This window comes from Bombina bombina, chromosome 2 (genome assembly GCF_027579735.1).
Source record: "Bombina bombina isolate aBomBom1 chromosome 2, aBomBom1.pri, whole genome shotgun sequence".
Classification (NCBI taxonomy): Eukaryota; Metazoa; Chordata; class Amphibia; order Anura; family Bombinatoridae; genus Bombina; species Bombina bombina.
The window spans coordinates 8,337,530-8,358,555 of NC_069500.1; the positions used below are offsets into that span (position 1 = coordinate 8,337,530).

At 45.3% G+C, this 21,026-nt stretch overlaps 1 protein-coding gene across 1 annotated transcript in view; it reads left to right on the forward strand.

Moving 5' to 3' along the window:
- The window catches only part of TMEM8B (transmembrane protein 8B), a 156,389-nt gene that overhangs the window by 99,487 nt on the left and 35,876 nt on the right, over window positions 1–21,026 (forward strand). Inside the window, exons 6-8 of the mRNA XM_053699635.1 lie at window positions 445–568; window positions 5,847–5,989; window positions 16,467–16,645. Coding sequence (XP_053555610.1) covers window positions 445–568; window positions 5,847–5,989; window positions 16,467–16,645 — 446 coding nt within the window. The remainder of the gene's footprint in view (window positions 1–444; window positions 569–5,846; window positions 5,990–16,466; window positions 16,646–21,026) is intronic.

The following is a 21,026-nucleotide window of genomic DNA, read 5'->3' on the forward strand; positions in this document are numbered from 1 at the left end:
TAGTACCGGCTTCCCCCGTGCACTGACCTGGCAAATAGGGTAAAATCCCTGGTCTCTTCCACGGGTCATAATCAGTGCACAGGAGGCTATCCCACAGCCCCCTCCAAAAGCCCCAGTGACGGTAGGGTTTGTCACATGTACATACTGTGTAGGTCAGTAGTGAGTGTATAACAACATTATGTCATTAGGTAAATAACCGTATAATTATGTGTAATCTACAGGGTAGTACAAATGTAATACTGGGTTTGGATAGTGGTTATAATAGGGCAGCGTAGACATCATATTGGGTTTTAGTAGACTGGGTCACTACAGAGGTCATACCGGGTCATTACATGGGCCACATCAGGTTAATAAAGTGTCATACTGGGTCAATAGAGAAGCCATTTTATTACTACATACTGGGTGTAGTCTCTTTATTGATTCACATTTCATTTATGTCTTCAGCCTCTCTCACTGGATTTCCAATCTCTGTGAACACAACGGATCCAATCAGTCGGCTGCGCATCCCATACCCACAAACTGGAACATGGTATCTCAGCCTGCGATCTCTGTGTGCAGCAGAGTCTGGGTGGGTCCCACCATGGAAATGGTGTTCATTTATTTATATCACAAACCCATAATGTTCTGCACATGACAGGTACACACTGCTCTGCACTTGGCACACACACACACTGCTCTGCACATGACACACACACACACACTGCTCTGCTCATGACACACACACACTGCTCTGCACATGACACACACACACACTGCTCTGCACATGGCACACACACACACTGCTCTGCACATGACACACACACACACTGCTCTGCTCATGACACACACACACTGCTCTGCACATGACACACACACACTGCTCTGCACATGGCACACACACACACTGCTCTGCACATGACACACACACACTGCTCTGCACTAGGCAAACACACACACTGCTCTGCACTTGACACACACACACACACTGCTCTGCTCATGACACACACACACTGCTCTGCACTTGGCACACACACACATTGCTCTGCACATGACACACACACACACTGCTCTGCTCATGACACACACACACTGCTCTGCACATGACACACACACACACTGCTCTGCACATGGCACACACACACACTGCTCTGCACATGACACACACACACACACACTGCTCTGCTCATGACACACACACACTGCTCTGCACATGACACACACACACTGCTCTGCACATGGCACACACACACACTGCTCTGCACATGACACACACACACACACTGCTCTGCTCATGACACACACACACTGCTCTGCACTAGGCAAACACACACAATGCTCTGCACTTGACACACACACACACTGCTCTGCTCATGACACACACACACACTGCTCTGCACTTGGCACACACACACACACTGCTCTGCACATGACACACACTGCTCTGCACATGACACACACACACACTGCTCTGCACTTGACACACACACACACACACTGCTCTGCACTTGACACACACACACACACTGCTCTGCTCATGACACACACACACTGCTCTGCACATTAGACACACACACACTGCTCTGCACATGACAGGTACACACTGCTCTGCTCTTGGCAAACACACACACTGCTCTGCACTTGACACACACACACACTGCTCTGCTCATGACACACACACAGACTGCTCTGCACTTGGCACACACACTGCTCTGCTCATGACACACACTGCTCTGCACATGACACACACACACACTGCTCTGCACTTGGCACACACACTGCTCTGCACATGACACACACTGCTCTGCACATGACACACACACACACACTGCTCTGCACTTGGCACACACACTGCTCTGCTCATGACACACACACACACTGCTCTGCACATGACACACACACACTGCTCTGCACATGACAGGTACACACTGCTCTGCACTTGGCAAACATACACACTGCTCTGCTCATGACACACACACACACTGCTCTGCACTTGGCACACACACACATTGCTCTGCACATGACACACACACACACACTGCTCTGCTCATGACACACACACACTGCTCTGCACATGGCACACACACACACTGCTCTGCACATGACACACACACACACACTGCTCTGCTCATGACACACACACACTGCTCTGCACATGACACACACACACTGCTCTGCACATGGCACACACACACACTGCTCTGCACATGACACACACACACACACACTGCTCTGCTCATGACACACACACACTGCTCTGCACTAGGCAAACACACACACTGCTCTGCACTTGACACACACACACACACTGCTCTGCTCATGACACACACACACACTGCTCTGCACTTGGCACACACACACACACTGCTCTGCACATGACACACACTGCTCTGCACATGACACACACACACACTGCTCTGCACTTGACACACACACACACACTGCTCTGCACTTGACACACACACACACACACTGCTCTGCTCATGACACACACACACTGCTCTGCACATGAGACACACACACACTGCTCTGCACATGACAGGTACACACTGCTCTGCACTTGGCAAACACACACACTGCTCTGCACTTGACACACACACACACTGCTCTGCTCATGACACACACACAGACTGCTCTGCACTTGGCACACACACTGCTCTGCTCATGACACACACTGCTCTGCACATGACACACACACACACTGCTCTGCACTTGGCACACACACTGCTCTGCACATGACACACACTGCTCTGCACATGACACACACACACACTGCTCTGCACTTGGCACACACACTGCTCTGCTCATGACACACACACACACTGCTCTGCACATGACACACACACACTGCTCTGCACATGACAGGTACACACTGCTCTGCACTTGGCAAACACACACACTGCTCTGCACTTGACACACACACACACTGCTCTGCTCATGACACACACACACACTGCTCTGCACTTGGCACACACACTGCTCTGCTCATGACACACACACACACTGCTCTGCACTTGGCACACACACTGCTCTGCACATGGCACACACACACACTGCTCTGCACTTGACACACACACACACACACACACACTGCTCTGCACATGACACACACACACTGCTCTGCACATGAGACACACACACACTGCTCTGCACTTGGCAAACACACACACTGCTCTGCACTTGACACACACACACACACTGCTCTGCACATGACACACATACACTGCTCTGCACATGACACACACACACACACACTGCTCTGCTCTGCTCATGACACACACACACACTGCTCTGCACTTGGCACACACACTGCTCTGCACATGGCACACACACACACTGCTCTGCACTTGACACACACACACACACACACACTGCTTTGCACATGACACACACACACTGCTCTGCACATGACACACACACACTGCTCTGCACATGACACACACTGCTCTGCACATGAGATACAAGGTGAGGCACACACTGCTCTGCACATGAGACACAAGGTGAGGCACACACTGCTCTGCACGTGAGATACAAGGTGAGGCACACACTGCTCTGCACATGAGACACAAGGTGAGGCACACACTGCTCTGCACGTGAGACACAAGGTGAGGCACTTACTGCTCTGCACGTGAGATACAAGGTGAGGCACACACTGCTCTGCACATGAGACACAAGGTGAGGCACACACTGCTCTGCACATGACACACAAGGTGAGGCACACACTGCTCTGCACGTGAGACACAAGGTGAGGCACACACTGCTCTGCACGTGAGACACAAGGTGAGGCACACACTGCTCTGCACGTGAGACACAAGGTGGGGCACACACTGCTCTGCACATGAGACAGAAGGTGGGGCACTCACTGCTCTGCACGTGAGACACAAGGTGAGGCACACACTGCTCTGCACGTGAGACACAAGGTGGGGCACACACTGCTCTGCACATGAGACACAAGGTGGGGCACACACTGCTCTGCACGTGAGACACAAGGTGAGGCACACACTGCTCTGCACATGAGACACAAGGTGGGGCACTCACTGCTCTGCACATGAGACACAAGGTGAGGCACACACTGCTCTGCACATGAGACACAAGGTGAGGCACACACTGCTCTGCACGTGAGACACAAGGTGAGGCACACACTGCTCTGCACATGAGACACAAGGTGAGGCACACACTGCTCTGCACATGAGACACAAGGTGGGGCACACACTGCTCTGCACGTGAGACACAAGGTGAGGCACACACTGCTCTGCACGTGAGATACAAGGTGAGGCACACACTGCTCTGCACGTGAGACACAAGGTGAGGCACACACTGCTCTGCACGTGAGATACAAGGTGAGGCACACACTGCTCTGCACGTGAGACACAAGGTGAGGCACACACTGCTCTGCACGTGAGATACAAGGTGAGGCACACACTGCTCTGCATGTGAGACACAAGGTGAGGCACACACTGCTCTGCACGTGAGACACAAGGTGAGGCACACACTGCTCTGCACATGAGACACAAGGTGAGGCACACACTGCTCTGCACGTGAGACATAAGGTGAGGCACACACTGCTCTGCACATGAGGCACAAGGTGAGGCACACACTGCTCTGCACATGAGACACAAGGTGAGGCACACACTGCTCTGCACGTGATACACAAGGTGAGACACACACTGCTCTGCACGTGATACACAAGGTGAGGCACACACTGCTCTGCACATGAGACACAAGGTGAGACACACACTGCTCTGCACGTGATACACAAGGTGAGGCACACACTGCTCTGCATGTGAGACACAAGGTGGGGCACACACTGCTCTGCACGTGATACACAAGGTGAGGCACACACTGCTCTGCACGTGATACACAAGGTGAGGCACACACTGCTCTGCATGTGAGACACAAGGTGGGGCACACACTGCTCTGCACGTGAGACACAAGGTGAGGCACACACTGCTCTGCACGTGAGATACAAGGTGAGGCACACACTGCTCTGCACGTGAGACACAAGGTGAGGCACACACTGCTCTGCACGTGAGATACAAGGTGAGGCACACACTGCTCTGCACATGAGATACAAGGTGAGGCACACACTGCTCTGCACATGAGACACAAGGTGAGGCACACACTGCTCTGCACGTGAGATACAAGGTGAGGCACACACTGCTCTGCACGTGAGATACAAGGTGAGGCACACTCTGCTCTGCACATGAGACACAAGGTGAGGCACACACTGCTCTGCACGTGAGATACAAGGTGAGGCACACTCTGCTCTGCACATGAGACACAAGGTGGGGCACACACTGCTCTGCATATGAGACACAAGGTGAGGCACACACTGCTCTGCACGTGAGACACAAGGTGAGGCACACACTGCTCTGCACGTGAGACACAAGGTGAGGCACACACTGCTCTGCATATGAGACACAAGGTGAGGCACACACTGCTCTGCACGTGAGACATAAGGTGAGGCACACACTGCTCTGCACATGAGACACAAGGTGAGGCACACACTGCTCTGCACGTGAGACACAAGGTGAGGCACACACTGCTCTGCACGTGAGACACAAGGTGAGGCACTCTGCTCTGCACGTGAGACACAAGGTGAGGCAATCACTGCTCTGCACGTGAGACACAAGGTGAGGCACACACTGCTCTGCACGTGAGACACAAGGTGAGGCACACACTGCTCTGCACGTGAGACACAAGGTGAGGCACACACTGCTCTGCACGTGAGACACAAGGTGAGGCACTCTGATTTGCACGTGAGATACAAGGTGAGACACACACCACTCTGTTTACTTTCTGTAACCGTCTCTGTAATTTGCTTGCTATGTGGCTGTCTCTGTATTGGAGTCTCTGCCTCTCTGTAACAGATGGAGACCATGCAGCAATGTTAGCGCAGAGCTGAACCTTCGCACCTTTCTGTCTCCCTGTATTAATGAGTGTGGATCTTATGGACAATGTAAACTGCTACGAACCAACAACTATCTGTATGCAGCCTGTGAATGCCGCGCAGGTAAATGTCACTGTACTTGTGATGTCAATGTGTTTGTGATAGTGCCACTTGTGTGTGATATGTATGTGTTGTGTGTGTGTGATATGTATGTGCTGTGTGTGTGTGATATGTATGTGCTGTGTGTGTGTGATATGTATGTGCTGTGTGTGTGTGATATGTATGTGCTGTGTGTGTGTGATATGTATGTGCTGTGTGTGTGATATGTATGTGCTGTGTGTGTGTGATATGTATGTGCTGTGTGTGTGTGATATGTATGTGCTGTGTGTGTGATATGTATGTGCTGTGTGTGTGTGATATGTATGTGCTGTGTGTGTGATATGTATGTGCTGTGTGTGTGATATGTATGTGCTGTGTGTGTGTGATATGTATGTGCTGTGTGTGTGATATGTATGTGCTGTGTGTGTGTGATATGTATGTGTTGTGTATGATATGTATGTGCTGTGTGTGTGTGATATGTATGTGCTGTGTGTGTGATATGTATGTGCTGTGTGTGTGTGATATGTATGTGCTGTGTGTGTGATATGTATGTGCTGTGTGTGTGTGATATGTATGTGCTGTGTGTGTGTGATATGTATGTGCTGTGTGTGTGTGATATGTATGTGCTGTGTGTGTGATATGTATGTGCTGTGTGTGTGTGATATGTATGTGCTGTGTGTGTGATATGTATGTGCTGTGTGTATGATATGTATGTGCTGTGTGTGATATGTATGTGCTGTGTGTATGATATGTATGTGTTGTGTGTGTGTGTGATATGTATGTGTTGTGTGTGTGTGATATGCATGTGCTGTGTGTGTGTGATATGTATGTGCTGTGTGTGTGTGATATGTATGTGCTGTGTGTGTGTGATATGTATGTGCTGTGTGTGTGATATGTATGTGCTGTGTGTGTGATATGTATGTGCTGTGTGTGTGTGATATGTATGTGCTGTGTGTGTGATATGTATGTGCTGTGTGTATGATATGTATGTGTTGTGTGTGTGTGATATGTATGTGCTGTGTGTGTGTGTGATATGTATGTGCTGTGTGTATGATATGTATGTGCTGTGTGTGTGTGTGTGATATGTATGTGCTGTGTGTGTGTGATATGTATGTGCTGTGTGTGTGTGATATGTATGTGCTGTGTGTGTGTGATATGTATGTGCTGTGTGTATGATATGTATGTGTTGTGTGTGTGTGTGATATGTATGTGTTGTGTGTGTTTGTGATATTGCCACCTGTGTGTGATATGTATGTGTTGTGTATGATATGTATGTGCTGTGTGTGTGTGATATGTATGTGCTGTGTGTGTATGATATGTATGTGCTGTGTGTGTGATATGTATGTGCTGTGTGTGTGTGTGATATGTATGTGCTGTGTGTGTGTGATATGTATGTGCTGTGTGTGTGTGATATGTATGTGCTGTGTGTGTGTGTGATATGTATGTGCTGTGTGTGTGTGATATGTATGTGCTGTGTGTGTGTGTGATATGTATGTGCTGTGTGTGTGTGTGTGTGTGTGTGTGATATGTATGTGCTGTGTGTGTGTGATATGTATGTGTTGTGTATGATATGTATGTGTTGTGTGTGTTTGTGATATTGCCACCTGTGTGTGATATGTATGTGTTGTGTGTGTGATATGTATGTGCTGTGTGTGTGATATGTATGTGTTGTGTGTGTGTGATATGTATGTGCTATGTGTATGTGATATGTATGTGCTGTGTGTGTGATATGTATGTGATGTGTGTGTGTGATATGTATGTGCTGTGTGTGTGTGTGATATGTATGTGTTGTGTGTGTGATATGTATGTGCTGTGTGTGTGTGATATGTATGTGCTGTGTGTGTGATATGTATGTGCTGTGTGTGTGTGATATGTATGTGCTGTGTGTGTGTGATATGTATGTGCTGTGTGTGTGATATGTATGTGCTGTGTGTGTGTGTGATATGTATGTGCTGTGTGTGTGTGATATGTATGTGCTGTGTGTGTGTGTGATATGTATGTGCTGTGTGTGTGATATGTATGTGCTGTGTGTGTGTGTGATATGTATGTGCTGTGTGTGTGTGATATGTATGTGCTGTGTGTATGATATGTATGTGCTGTGTGTGTGATATGTATGTACTGTGTGTGTGTGATATGTATGTGTTATGTGTGTGATATGTATGTACTGTGTGTGTGTGATATGTATGTGTTGTGTGTGTGTGATATGTATGTGCTGTGTGTGTGTGATATGTATGTGTTGTCTGTGTTTGTGATATTGCCACCTGTGTGTGATATGTATGTGTTGTGTGTGTGATATGTATGTGCTGTGTGTGTGATATGTATGTGTTGTGTGTGTGTGATATGTGCTGTGTGTGTGATATGTATGTGTTGTGTGTGTGTGATATGTATGTGCTGTGTGTGTGATATGTATGTGTTGTGTGTGTGTGATATGTATGTGCTGTGTGTATGTGATATGTATGTGCTGTGTGTGTGTGATATGTATGTGCTGTGTGTGTGATATGTAAGTGTTGTGTGTGTGTGTGATATGTATGTGCTATGTGTGTGTGATATGTATGTGCTGTGTGTGTGTGATATGTATGTGTTGTGTATGTGATATGTATGTGCTGTGTGTGTGATATGTATGTGCTGTGTGTGTGTGATATATATGTGCTGTGTGTGTGATATGTATGTGCTGTGTGTGTGTGATATGTATGTGTCTGTGTGTGTGTGATATGTATGTGCTGTGTGTGTGTGATATGTATGTGTTGTGTGTGTGTGTGATATGTATGTGCTATGTGTGTGTGATATGTATGTGTTGTGTGTGTGTGATATGTATGTGCTGTGTGTGTGATATGTATGTGTTGTGTGTGTGTGATATGTATGTGCTGTGTGTGTGATATGTATGTGCTGTGTGTGTGTGATATGTATGTGTTGTGTGTGATATGTATGTGTTGTGTGTGTGTGATATGTATGTGCTATGTGTGTGTGATATGTATGTGTTGTGTATGTGATATGTATGTGCTGTGTGTGTGATATGTATGTGCTGTGTGTGTGTGATATATATGTGCTGTGTGTGTGATATGTATGTGTTGTGTGTGTGTGATATGTATGTGCTGTGTGTGTGTGATATGTATGTGTTGTGTGTGTGTGATATGTATGTGCTATGTGTGTGTGATATGTATGTGTTGTGTGTGTGTGATATGTATGTGCTGTGTGTGTGTGATATGTATGTGCTGTGTGTGTGTGATATGTATGTGCTGTGTGTGTGATATGTATGTGCTGTGTGTGTGTGATATGTATGTGCTGTGTGTGTGATATGTATGTGCTATGTGTATGTGATATGTATGTGCTGTGTGTGTGATATGTATGTGCTGTGTGTGTGATATGTATGTGCTGTGTATGATATGTATGTGCTGTGTGTGTGTGATATGTATGTGTTCTGTGTGTGTGATATGTATGTGCTGTGTGTGTGTGATATGTATGTGTGTGTGTGTGTGTGATATGTATGTGCTGTGTGTGTGATATGTATGTGCTGTGTGTGTGATATGTATGTGCTGTGTGTGTGTGATATGTATGTGCTGTGTGTGTGTGTGATATGTATGTGTTTGTGTGTGTGTATGTGTGTGATATGTATGTGTTGTGTGTGTGTGATATGTATGTGCTGTGTGTGTGATATGTATGTGTTGTGTGTGTGTGATATGTATGTGCTGTGTGTGTGATATGTATGTGCTGTGTGTGTGTGATATGTATGTGTGTGTGTGTGATATGTATGTGTGTGTGTGTGTGATATGTATGTGCTGTGTGTGTGTGATATGTATGTGTTGTGTATGTGATATGTATGTGCTGTGTGTGTGATATGTATGTGCTGTGTGTGTGTGATATATATGTGCTGTGTGTGTGTGATATGTATGTGTTGTGTGTGTGTATATGTATGTGCTGTGTGTGTGTGATATGTATGTGTTGTGTGTGTGTGATATGTATGTGCTATGTGTGTGTGATATGTATGTGTTGTGTGTGTGTGATATGTATGTGCTGTGTGTGTGATATGTATGTGCTGTGTGTGTGTGATATGTATGTGCTGTGTGTGTGATATGTATGTGCTGTGTGTGTGTGATATGTATGTGCTGTGTGTGTGTGATATGTATGTGCTATGTGTGTGTGATATGTATGTGCTGTGTGTGTGATATGTATGTGCTGTGTGTGTGTGATATGTATGTGCTGTGTGTGTGATATGTATGTGCTGTGTGTGTGTGATATGTATGTGCTGTGTGTGTGATATGTATGTGCTGTGTGTGTGATATGTATGTGTTGTGTGTGTGTGATATGTATGTGCTGTGTGTGTGATATGTATGTGCTGTGTGTGTGATATGTATGTGCTGTGTGTGTGATATGTATGTGCTGTGTGTGTGTGATATGTATGTGCTGTGTGTGTGTGATATGTATGTGTGTGTGTGTGATATGTATGTGCTGTGTGTGTGATATGTATGTGTTTGTGTGTGTGTATGTGTGTGATATGTATGTGCTGTGTGTGTGATATGTATGTGCTGTGTGTGTGTGATATGTATGTGCTGTGTGTGTGTGATATGTATGTGCTGTGTGTGTGATATGTATGTGCTGTGTCTGTGTTTGTATGTTGCCCTGTGTATGATATGTATGTGTTGTGTGTGATATGTATGTGATGTGTGTGTGATATGTATGTGTTGTGTGTGTGATATGTATGTGCTGTGTGTGATATGTATGTGTTGTGTGTGTGTGATATGTATGTGTTGTGTGTGTGTGATATGTATGTGTGTGTGTGTGTGTGATATGTATGTGCTGTGTGTGTGTGATATGTATGTGCTGTGTGTGTGTGATATGTATGTGCTGTGTGTGTGTGATATGTAAGTGTTGTGTGTGTGTGATATGTATGTGCTTTGTGTGTGTGATATGTATGTGCTGTGTGTGTGTGATATGTATGTGTTGTGTATGTGATATGTATGTGCTGTGTGTGTGATATGTATGTGCTGTGTGTGTGTGATATATATGTGCTGTGTGTGTGATATGTATGTGCTGTGTGTGTGTGATATGTATGTGTTCTGTGTGTGTGATATGTATGTGCTGTGTGTGTGTGATATGTATGTGTTGTGTGTGTGTGTGATATGTATGTGCTATGTGTGTGTGATATGTATGTGTTGTGTGTGTGTGATATGTATGTGCTGTGTGTGTGATATGTATGTGTTTGTGTGTGTGTGATATGTATGTGCTGTGTGTGTGATATGTATGTGCTGTGTGTGTGTGATATGTATGTGTTGTGTGTGATATGTATGTGTTGTGTGTGTGTGATATGTATGTGCTATGTGTGTGTGATATGTATGTGTTGTGTATGTGATATGTATGTGCTGTGTGTGTGATATGTATGTGCTGTGTGTGTGTGATATGTATGTGTTGTGTGTGTGTGATATGTATGTGCTGTGTGTGTGATATGTATGTGCTGTGTGTGTGATATGTATGTGTTGTGTATGTGATATGTATGTGCTGTGTGTGTGATATGTATGTGCTGTGTGTGTGTGATATATATGTGCTGTGTGTGTGATATGTATGTGTTGTGTGTGTGTGATATGTATGTGCTGTGTGTGTGATATGTATGTGTTGTGTGTGTGTGATATGTATGTGCTATGTGTGTGTGATATGTATGTGTTGTGTGTGTGTGATATGTATGTGCTGTGTGTGTGATATGTATGTGCTGTGTGTGTGTGATATGTATATGCTGTGTGTGTGATATGTATGTGCTGTGTGTGTGTGATATGTATGTGCTGTGTGTGTGTGATATGTATGTGCTGTGTGTGTGTGATATGTATGTGCTGTGTGTGTGATATGTATGTGCTATGTGTATGTGATATGTATGTGCTGTGTGTGTGATATGTATGTGCTGTGTGTGTGATATGTATGTGCTGTGTATGTGATATGTATGTGCTGTGTGTGTGTGATATGTATGTGTTCTGTGTGTGTGATATGTATGTGCTGTGTGTGTGTGATATGTATGTGTTGTGTGTGTGTGATATGTATGTGCTATGTGTGTGTGATATGTATGTGTTCTGTGTGTGTGATATGTATGTGCTGTGTGTGTGTGATATGTATGTGATGTGTGTGTGTGTGATATGTATGTGCTATGTGTGTGTGATATGTATGTGTTGTGTGTGTGTGATATGTATGTGCTGTGTGTGTGATATGTATGTGTTGTGTGTGTGTGATATGTATGTGCTGTGTGTGTGATATGTATGTGCTGTGTGTGTGTGATATGTATGTGCTGTGTGTATGATATGTATGTGCTGTGTGTGTGTGATATGTATGTGCTGTGTGTGTGATATGTATGTGCTGTGTGTGTGTGATATGTATGTGTTGTGTGTGTGTGATATGTATGTGCTATGTGTGTGTGATATGTATGTGTTGTGTATGTGATATGTATGTGCTGTGTGTGTGATATGTATGTGCTGTGTGTGTGTGATATATATGTGCTGTGTGTGTGATATGTATGTGTTGTGTGTGTGTGATATGTACGTGCTGTGTGTGTGATATGTATGTGTTGTGTGTGTGTGATATGTATGTGCTATGTGTGTGTGATATGTATGTGCTATGTGTGTGTGATATGTATGTGTTGTGTGTGTGTGATATGTATGTGCTGTGTGTGTGATATGTATGTGCTGTGTGTGTGTGATATGTATATGCTGTGTGTGTGATATGTATGTGCTGTGTGTGTGTGATATGTATGTGCTGTGTGTGTGATATGTATGTGCTATGTGTATGTGATATGTATGTGCTGTGTGTGTGATATGTATGTGCTGTGTGTGTGATATGTATGTGCTGTGTATGTGATATGTATGTGTTGTGTATGTGATATGTATGTGCTGTGTGTGATATGTATGTGCTGTGTGTGTGTGATATGTATGTGTTGTGTGTGTGTGATATGTATGTGTTGTGTATGATATGTATGTTCTGTGTGTGTGATATGTATGTGTTGTGTGTGTGATATGTATGTGTTGTGTATGATATGTATGTGCTGTGTGTGTGATATGTATGTGTTGTGTGTGTGATATGTATGTGCTGTGTGTGTGATATGTATGTGCTGTGTATGATATGTATGTGCTGTGTATGTGATATGTATGTGCTGTGTGTGTGTGATATGTATGTGCTGTGTGTGTGTGATATGTATGTGCTGTGTGTGTGATATGTATGTGCTGTGTATGATATGTATGTGCTGTGTATGATATGTATGTGTTGTGTGTGTGATATGCATGTGCTGTGTGTGTGATATGTATGTGCTGTGTATGTGATATGTATGTGCTGTGTGTGTGATATGCATGTGCTGTGTGTATGATATGTATGTGCTGTGTATGATATGTATGTGCTGTGTATGATATGTATGTGCTGTGTGTGTGATATGTATGTGCTGTGTGTATGATATGTATGTGCTGTGTGTATGATATGTATGTGCTGTGTGTGTGATATGTATGTGCTGTGTATGATATGTATGTGCTGTGTGTGTGTGATATTGCCACCTGTGTATGATATGTATGTGTTGTGTGTGTGTGATATGTATGTGCTGTGTGTGTGATATGTATGTGCTGTGTGTGTGATATGTATGTGCTGTGTGTGTGATAGGTATGTGCTGTGTGTGTGTGATATGTATGTGCTGTGTGTGTGTGATATGTATGTGCTGTGTTTGTGATATGTATGTGCTGTGTGTGTGATATGTATGTACTGTGTGTGTGATATGTATGTGCTGTGTGTGTGATATGTATGTGCTGTGTTTGTGATATGTATGTGCTGTGTGTGTGATATGTATGTGCTGTGTGTGTGATATGTATGTGCTGTGTGTGTGATAGGTATGTGCTGTGTGTATGATATGTATGTGCTGTGTTTGTGATATGTATGTGCTGTGTGTGTGTGATATGTATGTACTGTGTGTGTGATATGTATGTACTGTGTGTATGATATGTATGTGCTGTGTGTGTGATATGTATGTGCTGTGTATGATATGTATGTGCTGTGTGTGTGATATGTATGTGCTGTGTATGATATGTATGTGCTGTGTGTGTGATATGTATGTGCTGTGTATGATATGTATGTGCTGTGTGTGTGTGATATTGCCACCTGTGTATGATATGTATGTGGTGTGTGTGTGTGATATGTATGTGCTGTGTGTGTGATATGTATGTGATGTGTGTGTGATAGGTATGTGCTGTGTGTATGATATGTATGTGCTGTGTTTGTGATATGTATGTGCTGTGTGTGTGATATGTATGTACTGTGTGTGTGATCTGTATGTGCTGTGTGTATGATATGTATGTGCTGTGTGTGTGATATGTATGTGCTGTGTGTATGATATGTATGTGTTGTGTGTGTGTGTGTGATATGTATGTGTTTGTGTGTGTGTATGTGTGTGATATGTATGTGCTGTGTGTATGATATGCATGTGTTGTGTGTGTGATATGTATGTGCTGTGTCATGTAACTGTGTGTGATATGTATGTGCTATGCCATGTAACTGTCTGTGTGTGTGTGTGATGTGTATGTTCTATGTCGTGTTACTGTGTGTGTGTGTGTGGGTGATATGTATGTGCTGTGTCGTGTTACTGTGTGTGAGTGTGTGTGATGTCTCGTGCTACTGTGTGTGTGTGGGGGATATGCATGTGTTGTGTGATGTTACTGTGTGTGTGATATGTATGTGCTGTGTGTGATATGTATGTGCTGTGCCATGTAACTGTTTGTGTGTGTGTGTGATGTGTATGTGCTGTGTCGTGTTACTGTGTGTGTGTGTGTGTGGCTGATATGTATGTGCTATGTGATGTTACTGTGTGTGTGTGTGTGTTTGATATGTATGTGCTGTGTCATGTTACTGTGTGTGAGTGTGTGTGATGTCTCATGTTACTGTGTGTGTGTGTGTGTGTGTGTGATATGTATGTGTTGTGTCATGTTACTGTGTGTGTGATATGTATGTACTGTGTGTGATATGTATGTGCTGTGTCATGTTACTTTTTGTGTGTGATGTGTATGTGCTGTGTCATGTAACTGTGTGTGTGTGCTGTGTATGATATGTGCGTGCTGTGTGTGATAGGTATGTGCTGAGAGTGATATGTATGTGCTGAGTGTGTGTGATATGTATTTGCTGAGTGTGTGTGTGTGATATATGTGTGCTGTGTGTGATATGTATGTGCTGTGTCATGTAACTGTGTGTGATTTGTATGTGCTGTGCCATGTAACTGTGTGTGTGTGTGTGTGATGTGTATGTGCTGTGTCGTGTTACTGTGTGTGTGTGTGTGTGTGTGTGGGGGGGGGGGGTGATATGTATGTGCTGTGTGATGTTACTGTGTGTGTGTGTGTGTGATATGTATGTGCTGTGTCGTGTTACTGTGTGTGAGTGTGTGTGATATGTATGTGCTGTGTGCTGTGTGATGTTACTGTGTGTGTGTGTGTGTGTGTGTGATATGTATGTGCTGTGTGATGTTACTGTGTGTGTGTGATATGTATGTGCTGTCTCATGTTACTGTGTGTGTGTGGGGGGGTGATATGTATGTGCTGTGTGATGTTACTGTGTGTGTGATATGTATGTGCTGTGTCATGTAACTGTGTGTGTGTGATGTGTATGTGCTGTGTCATGTAACTGTGTGTGTGTGATGTGTATGTGATGTGTCATGTTACTTTGTGTGTGTGTGTGTGTGTGTGTGATATGTATGTGCTGTGTCATATAACTGTGTGTGTGATATTTATGTGCTGTGTCATGTAACTGTGTGTGTGTGTGATATGTATGTGCTGTGTCTTGTAACTGTGTGATATGTATGTGCTGTGTCATGTAACTTTGTGTGTGTGATATGTATGTGCTGTGTGTGATATGTTTGTGCTGTGTGTGATGTGTATGTGCTGTCTCATGTTACTGTTTTTGATATGTATGTGCTATGCCATTTTACTGTGAGTGTGTTTGAGATATGTATATGTTATGTCATGTTACTGTGTGTGTGTGTGATGTTGCTATGTGTATATGTGTGCACTTGTGATATTGCTATGTGTGTATGATGTGCTTGTGATGTATCAGTGCATACTTGTGATATCACTGTATGAGTTTGTGATGTCATTACATGTGAATGTGCTTGTAATGTCACTGCGTGGTTACTTGCGATGTCATTGCATGTGCTTGTGATGTCACTGTGTGTTTGCGATGTCATTGCATGTGCTTGTGATGTCACAGTGTGTGTGCTTGTGATGTCATTGCATGTGATGTCACTGTGTGTATACTTGTGATGTCATTGCATGTGATGTCACTGTGTGTGTTTGCGATGTAATTGCATGTACTTGTGATGTCACTGTGTGTTTGCGATCTCATTGCATGTGCTTGTGATGTCACAGTGTGTGTGCTTGTGATGTCATTGTGTGTGTTTGCGATGTCATTGCATGTGCTTGTGATGTCACTGTTTCTGTTCTGTAGGTGGCACTTGGTTCTGATTTATATAGAATGCTGCTGTTCTCTAAACTATCTCCCTCTCCCCTAGGCTGGAGTGGCTGGGGCTGCACAGATAACGCACAGGCCTTTACCTACAGCTTCCAGCTGCTGTCCACTCTGCTTCTCTGCCTCAGCAACCTTATGTTCCTTCCCCCCGTTCTCATCGCTCTGAGAAGCCATTACCTGCTTGAAGCCTCTGTGTACATCTTCACTATGTTCTTTTCCACTGTGAGTGTCACAAATGGGCACTGGAATGTGATACAGGCTATGGGCAGTGGCATGGCCCCTGGGAGGTGATATGGTCCCTGGGAGGTGATATGGCCCCTGAGAGGTGATATGGCCCCTGGGAGGTGATATGGTCCCTGAGAGGTGATATGGTCCCTGGGAGGTGATATGGTCCCTGGGAGGTGATATAGCCTCTGGGAGGTGATATGGCCCCTGGGAGGTGATATGGCCCCTGGGAGGTGATATGGTCCCTGAGAGGTGATATGGTCCCTGGGAGGTGATATGGTCCCTGGGAAGTGATATGGTCCCTGGGAAGTGATATGGCCACCGGGGAGGCGACATTAACCTTTGGTATAATAAGGCTTATTGGCAGTGATGTGTACCCTGGGTATTAATATCACCCCTAAGAAGATATACACCATGGTGAGTGATATATACAGCCTGGCAAGTAATATGGCCCCTGCAAATTGATAAGACCCCTGGGAAATTATATGGGCACTGGGAGGTGATATAAATGTGATAAGACCCTGGGAAGTGAAATGGGCCCTGGGAGGTGATATAAACGTGATAAGACCCCTGGGAAGTGAAATGGGCTTTGGGAGGGGATATAAAAGTGATAAGACCCCTGGGAAGTGAGATGGCTTTGGGAGGTGATATAAATGTGATAAGACCCCTGGGAAGTGAGACAGCTCTGGGAGGTGATATAAATGTGATAAGACCCTGGGAAGTGAGACTGCTTTGGGAGGTGATATAAATGTGATAAGACCCCTGGGAAGTGAGACAGCTCTGGGAGGTGATATAAACGCGATAAGACCCCTGGGAAGTGACACGGCTTTAGGAGGTGATATAAATGTGATAAGACCCCTGGGAAGTGAGACGGCTCTGGGAGGTGATATAAACGTGATAAGACCCCTGGGAAGTGAGACGGCTCTGGGAGGGGATATAAACGTGATAAGACCCCTGGGAAGTGAGATGGCTTTGGGAGGTGATATAAATGTGATAAGACCCCAGGGAAGTGAGATGGCTTTGGGAGGTGATATAAATGTGATGAGACCCCAGGGAAGTGAGACGGCTTTGGGAGGTGACATAAATGTGATAAGACCCCAGGGAAGTGAGATGGCTCTGGGATGTGATATAAATGTGATAAGACCCCTGAGAGGTGATATAAACATGATAAGACCCCTGGGAAGTGAAATGGGCTATGGGAGGGGATATACATGTGATAAGACCCTGGGAAGTGAGACTGCTTTGGGAGGTGATATAAATGTGATAAGACCCCTGGGAAGTGAGACGGCTCTGGGAAGTGATATAAACATGATAAGACCCCTGGGAGGTGATATAAACGTGATAAGACCCCTGGGAAGTGAGACGGCTCTGGGAGGTGATATAAATGTGATAGGACCCCTGGGAAGTGAGATGGCTTTGGGAGGTGATATAAATGTGATAAGACCCCTGGGAAGTGAGATGGCTTTGGGAGGTGATATAAATGTGATAAGACCCCTGGGAAGTGAGACAGCTCTGGGAGGTGATATAAATGTGATAAGACCCCTGGGAAGTGAGACGGCTCTGGGAAGTGATATAAATGTGATAACACCCTTGGGAAGTGAGATGGCTTTGAGAGGTGATATAAATGTGATAAGACCCCTGGGAAGTGAGATGGCTTTGGGAGGTGATATAAATGTGATAAGACCCCTGGGATGTGAGGCGGCTTTGGGAGTTGATATAAATGTGATAAGACCCCTGAGAAAGGAGATGGGCTCTGTGAGGGGATATAAACGTTATAAGACCCCTGGAAAGTGATATAAACGTGATAAGACCCCTGGGAAATGACACGGCTCTGGGAGGGGATATAAAGGTGATAAGGCCCATGGGAAGTGAGATGTGCTCTGGTAGAGTATATAAAGGTGATAATACCCCTGGAAAGTGACACAGCTCTGGGAAGTGATATAAAAGTGATAAGACCCCTGGGAAATGAGACAGTTCTGGGAAGTTGAAATAAAGTTCCATAAACTGCAGCCTTCTTAAAACCGATCAAATCCTTTATTGGGGTCAAATTAAAAAAAGACATCCATAGCAACACCACTCCAACAATAGTATAGAAACAGTTTTACGCGTTTCTGCAACACTTTGCTGTAATCATAGATCATAAGTTACATCAGATGTGGCACAGTATTTAAAAGGCACAAACAAATACTATTGGTTAATTAAAAACACACACCTACTGCTCATATTGATGGATCAAACAGCATTAACACTTTTAGCATCGACTGACAATAGAAACATGTGTTATGGTATAACCCGGATATCAAGGGTTAATACCTGATGAAAGATGCCCTGAATACGGGATCAGCAACACACAAACCCAGTTAATTCCCCCCAAACACGAGACCAAGCTCCATCTTGAGGGTAAAACAGAATGTCTTTATTGAGAGCTATATGCCCAATATTTATGCAGAACTCCCCTAGGAGAACAGATGGGGGGTTGGAAGAAGATAGTACATTAGATAGAGGGAAGACGCCCTTTTTCAGGATACAATAGAATTGCATTACTTAACCAAATAAACAATTAAACACAAGAAAACAAGGGAGTCCTTCTTGACACCTGGCAGTCTGATTAAACAATGTGAACGTTTATCACTTAAACTTAATTACAGTAAACAATAGCTGATGTCAGGAAACCTGTTTTCAGAAAATAGTTTCTCAAAGCTGAACAAAGTTAACCCTTCCAGTACTGACAGAGGGGTCTGCCACATGGCTCCCTCCTGGTGGGACACTCCGGCAGACCCGGCTTGACCCTTTGGCGGGTCAACTTGGGGATGACCAGACTAGGAGGTGATAGGAATGTCAGTTTGCCGGGACATTCCATCTGCATTCCCGTTTTGCTTACCGGCCAGTAGCTGATGGTGAAGTTATAGGGTTGGAGGGTTAAACTCCACCGCAGCAATCTACCATTGTCTCCTGAGACCCGGTTAAGCCAGACTAAGGGATTGTGGTCCGTTATGAGAGAGAATTCCTGTCCATATAAATAAGGGTTCAACTTCTTCAGTGCCCAGACCAGGGCTAAACATTCCTTCTCTACTGCCGCATAACTTACTTCTCGAGGTAACAACTTTCTGCTTAAGTATGCGACAGGGTGCTCTCCTCCATCCTCCCCGACTTGGCTCAGCACAGCCCCCAGTCCATACATGGAAGCATCTGTATGAATGAGAAAACATTTGTTAGGGACTGGGGCAGCCAAGACAGGGGCATTCACAAGAGCCTGCTTCAGTGCCTGAAACGCGGCTTCACAAGCTGGAGACCACAGGACCTGTTTAGGAAGGTTCTTTTTAGTCAGGTCAGTCAGGGGCTTGGCGATAGTACTGTAGTCCGGGACAAAACGTCGGTAATAACCAGCCATCCCCAGGAAGGCTAGCACTTGGGTCTTAGTGATAGGTGTGGGCCAGTTAGCCACAGCCTCTACCTTGGCTGGCTCCGGTCTCTGGCTCCCACACCCCACTCGGTGACCCAAGTACTGTATTTCAGCCATACCTAGATGGCACTTGTCTGGTTTCAAGGTCAGGCCAGCGGCCCGAATCTTGTCCAGAACCACCCCTACATGGGTTAGGTGTTCCTCCCAGGACTCACTGTAGACCGCAATGTCATCCAGGTAGGCACAAGCAAATTCCTGGAAGCCATCGAGGAGTCTATCCACCATACGCTGGAAGGTAGCCGGAGCATTCTTCATCCCAAAGGGCATGACCTTAAACTGGTACAGGCCACATGGGGTGATGAATGCCAACTTGGGAATAGCATCCTCGGCCAGTGGAATCTGCCAATAGCCTATACACAGGTCTATGGTGGTCAGATAGCATCCCCTAGCAATACGGTCTAGTAATTCGTCTACCCAGGGCATCGGGTAAGCGTCAGTGGTGGTCTTTCGTTGAGCCACCTGTAGTCCACACAGAACCGGGTGGTCCCATCTTTCTTAGGTACCAGGACTACAGGCAAAGCCCAAGGGCTATCGGAGTGCTCGATGACTCCCAGCCGAACCATCTCCTGTATCTCCTTCCGCATTCCTTCTCGGACTGCTTTGGGGATACGGTAGGGGCGCTGTCACAGGGGATTCTGTCCAGGGGTCTCTACCTTATGTACAGCTAGGGTAGTGTAGCCGGGCTCTTGGGAGAATGTCGCCTGCTTCTCCCACAGAAGCTGTCTTGCCTGTACCTTCTCTGTAGGGCTTAACCGGTTCCCTAGCTGCACAAGACTAGTGAGGTCAGTCTGGGGGTCCTTCTCTAGTAAGTTGGGCATTGGTAAATTCTCTGGGTCGTCTGCAGCAGGGGAACACACTGCAGCGACATCCTCTGGTCTCTCCTGATACTCCTTCAGCATGTTCACATGAAAGGAT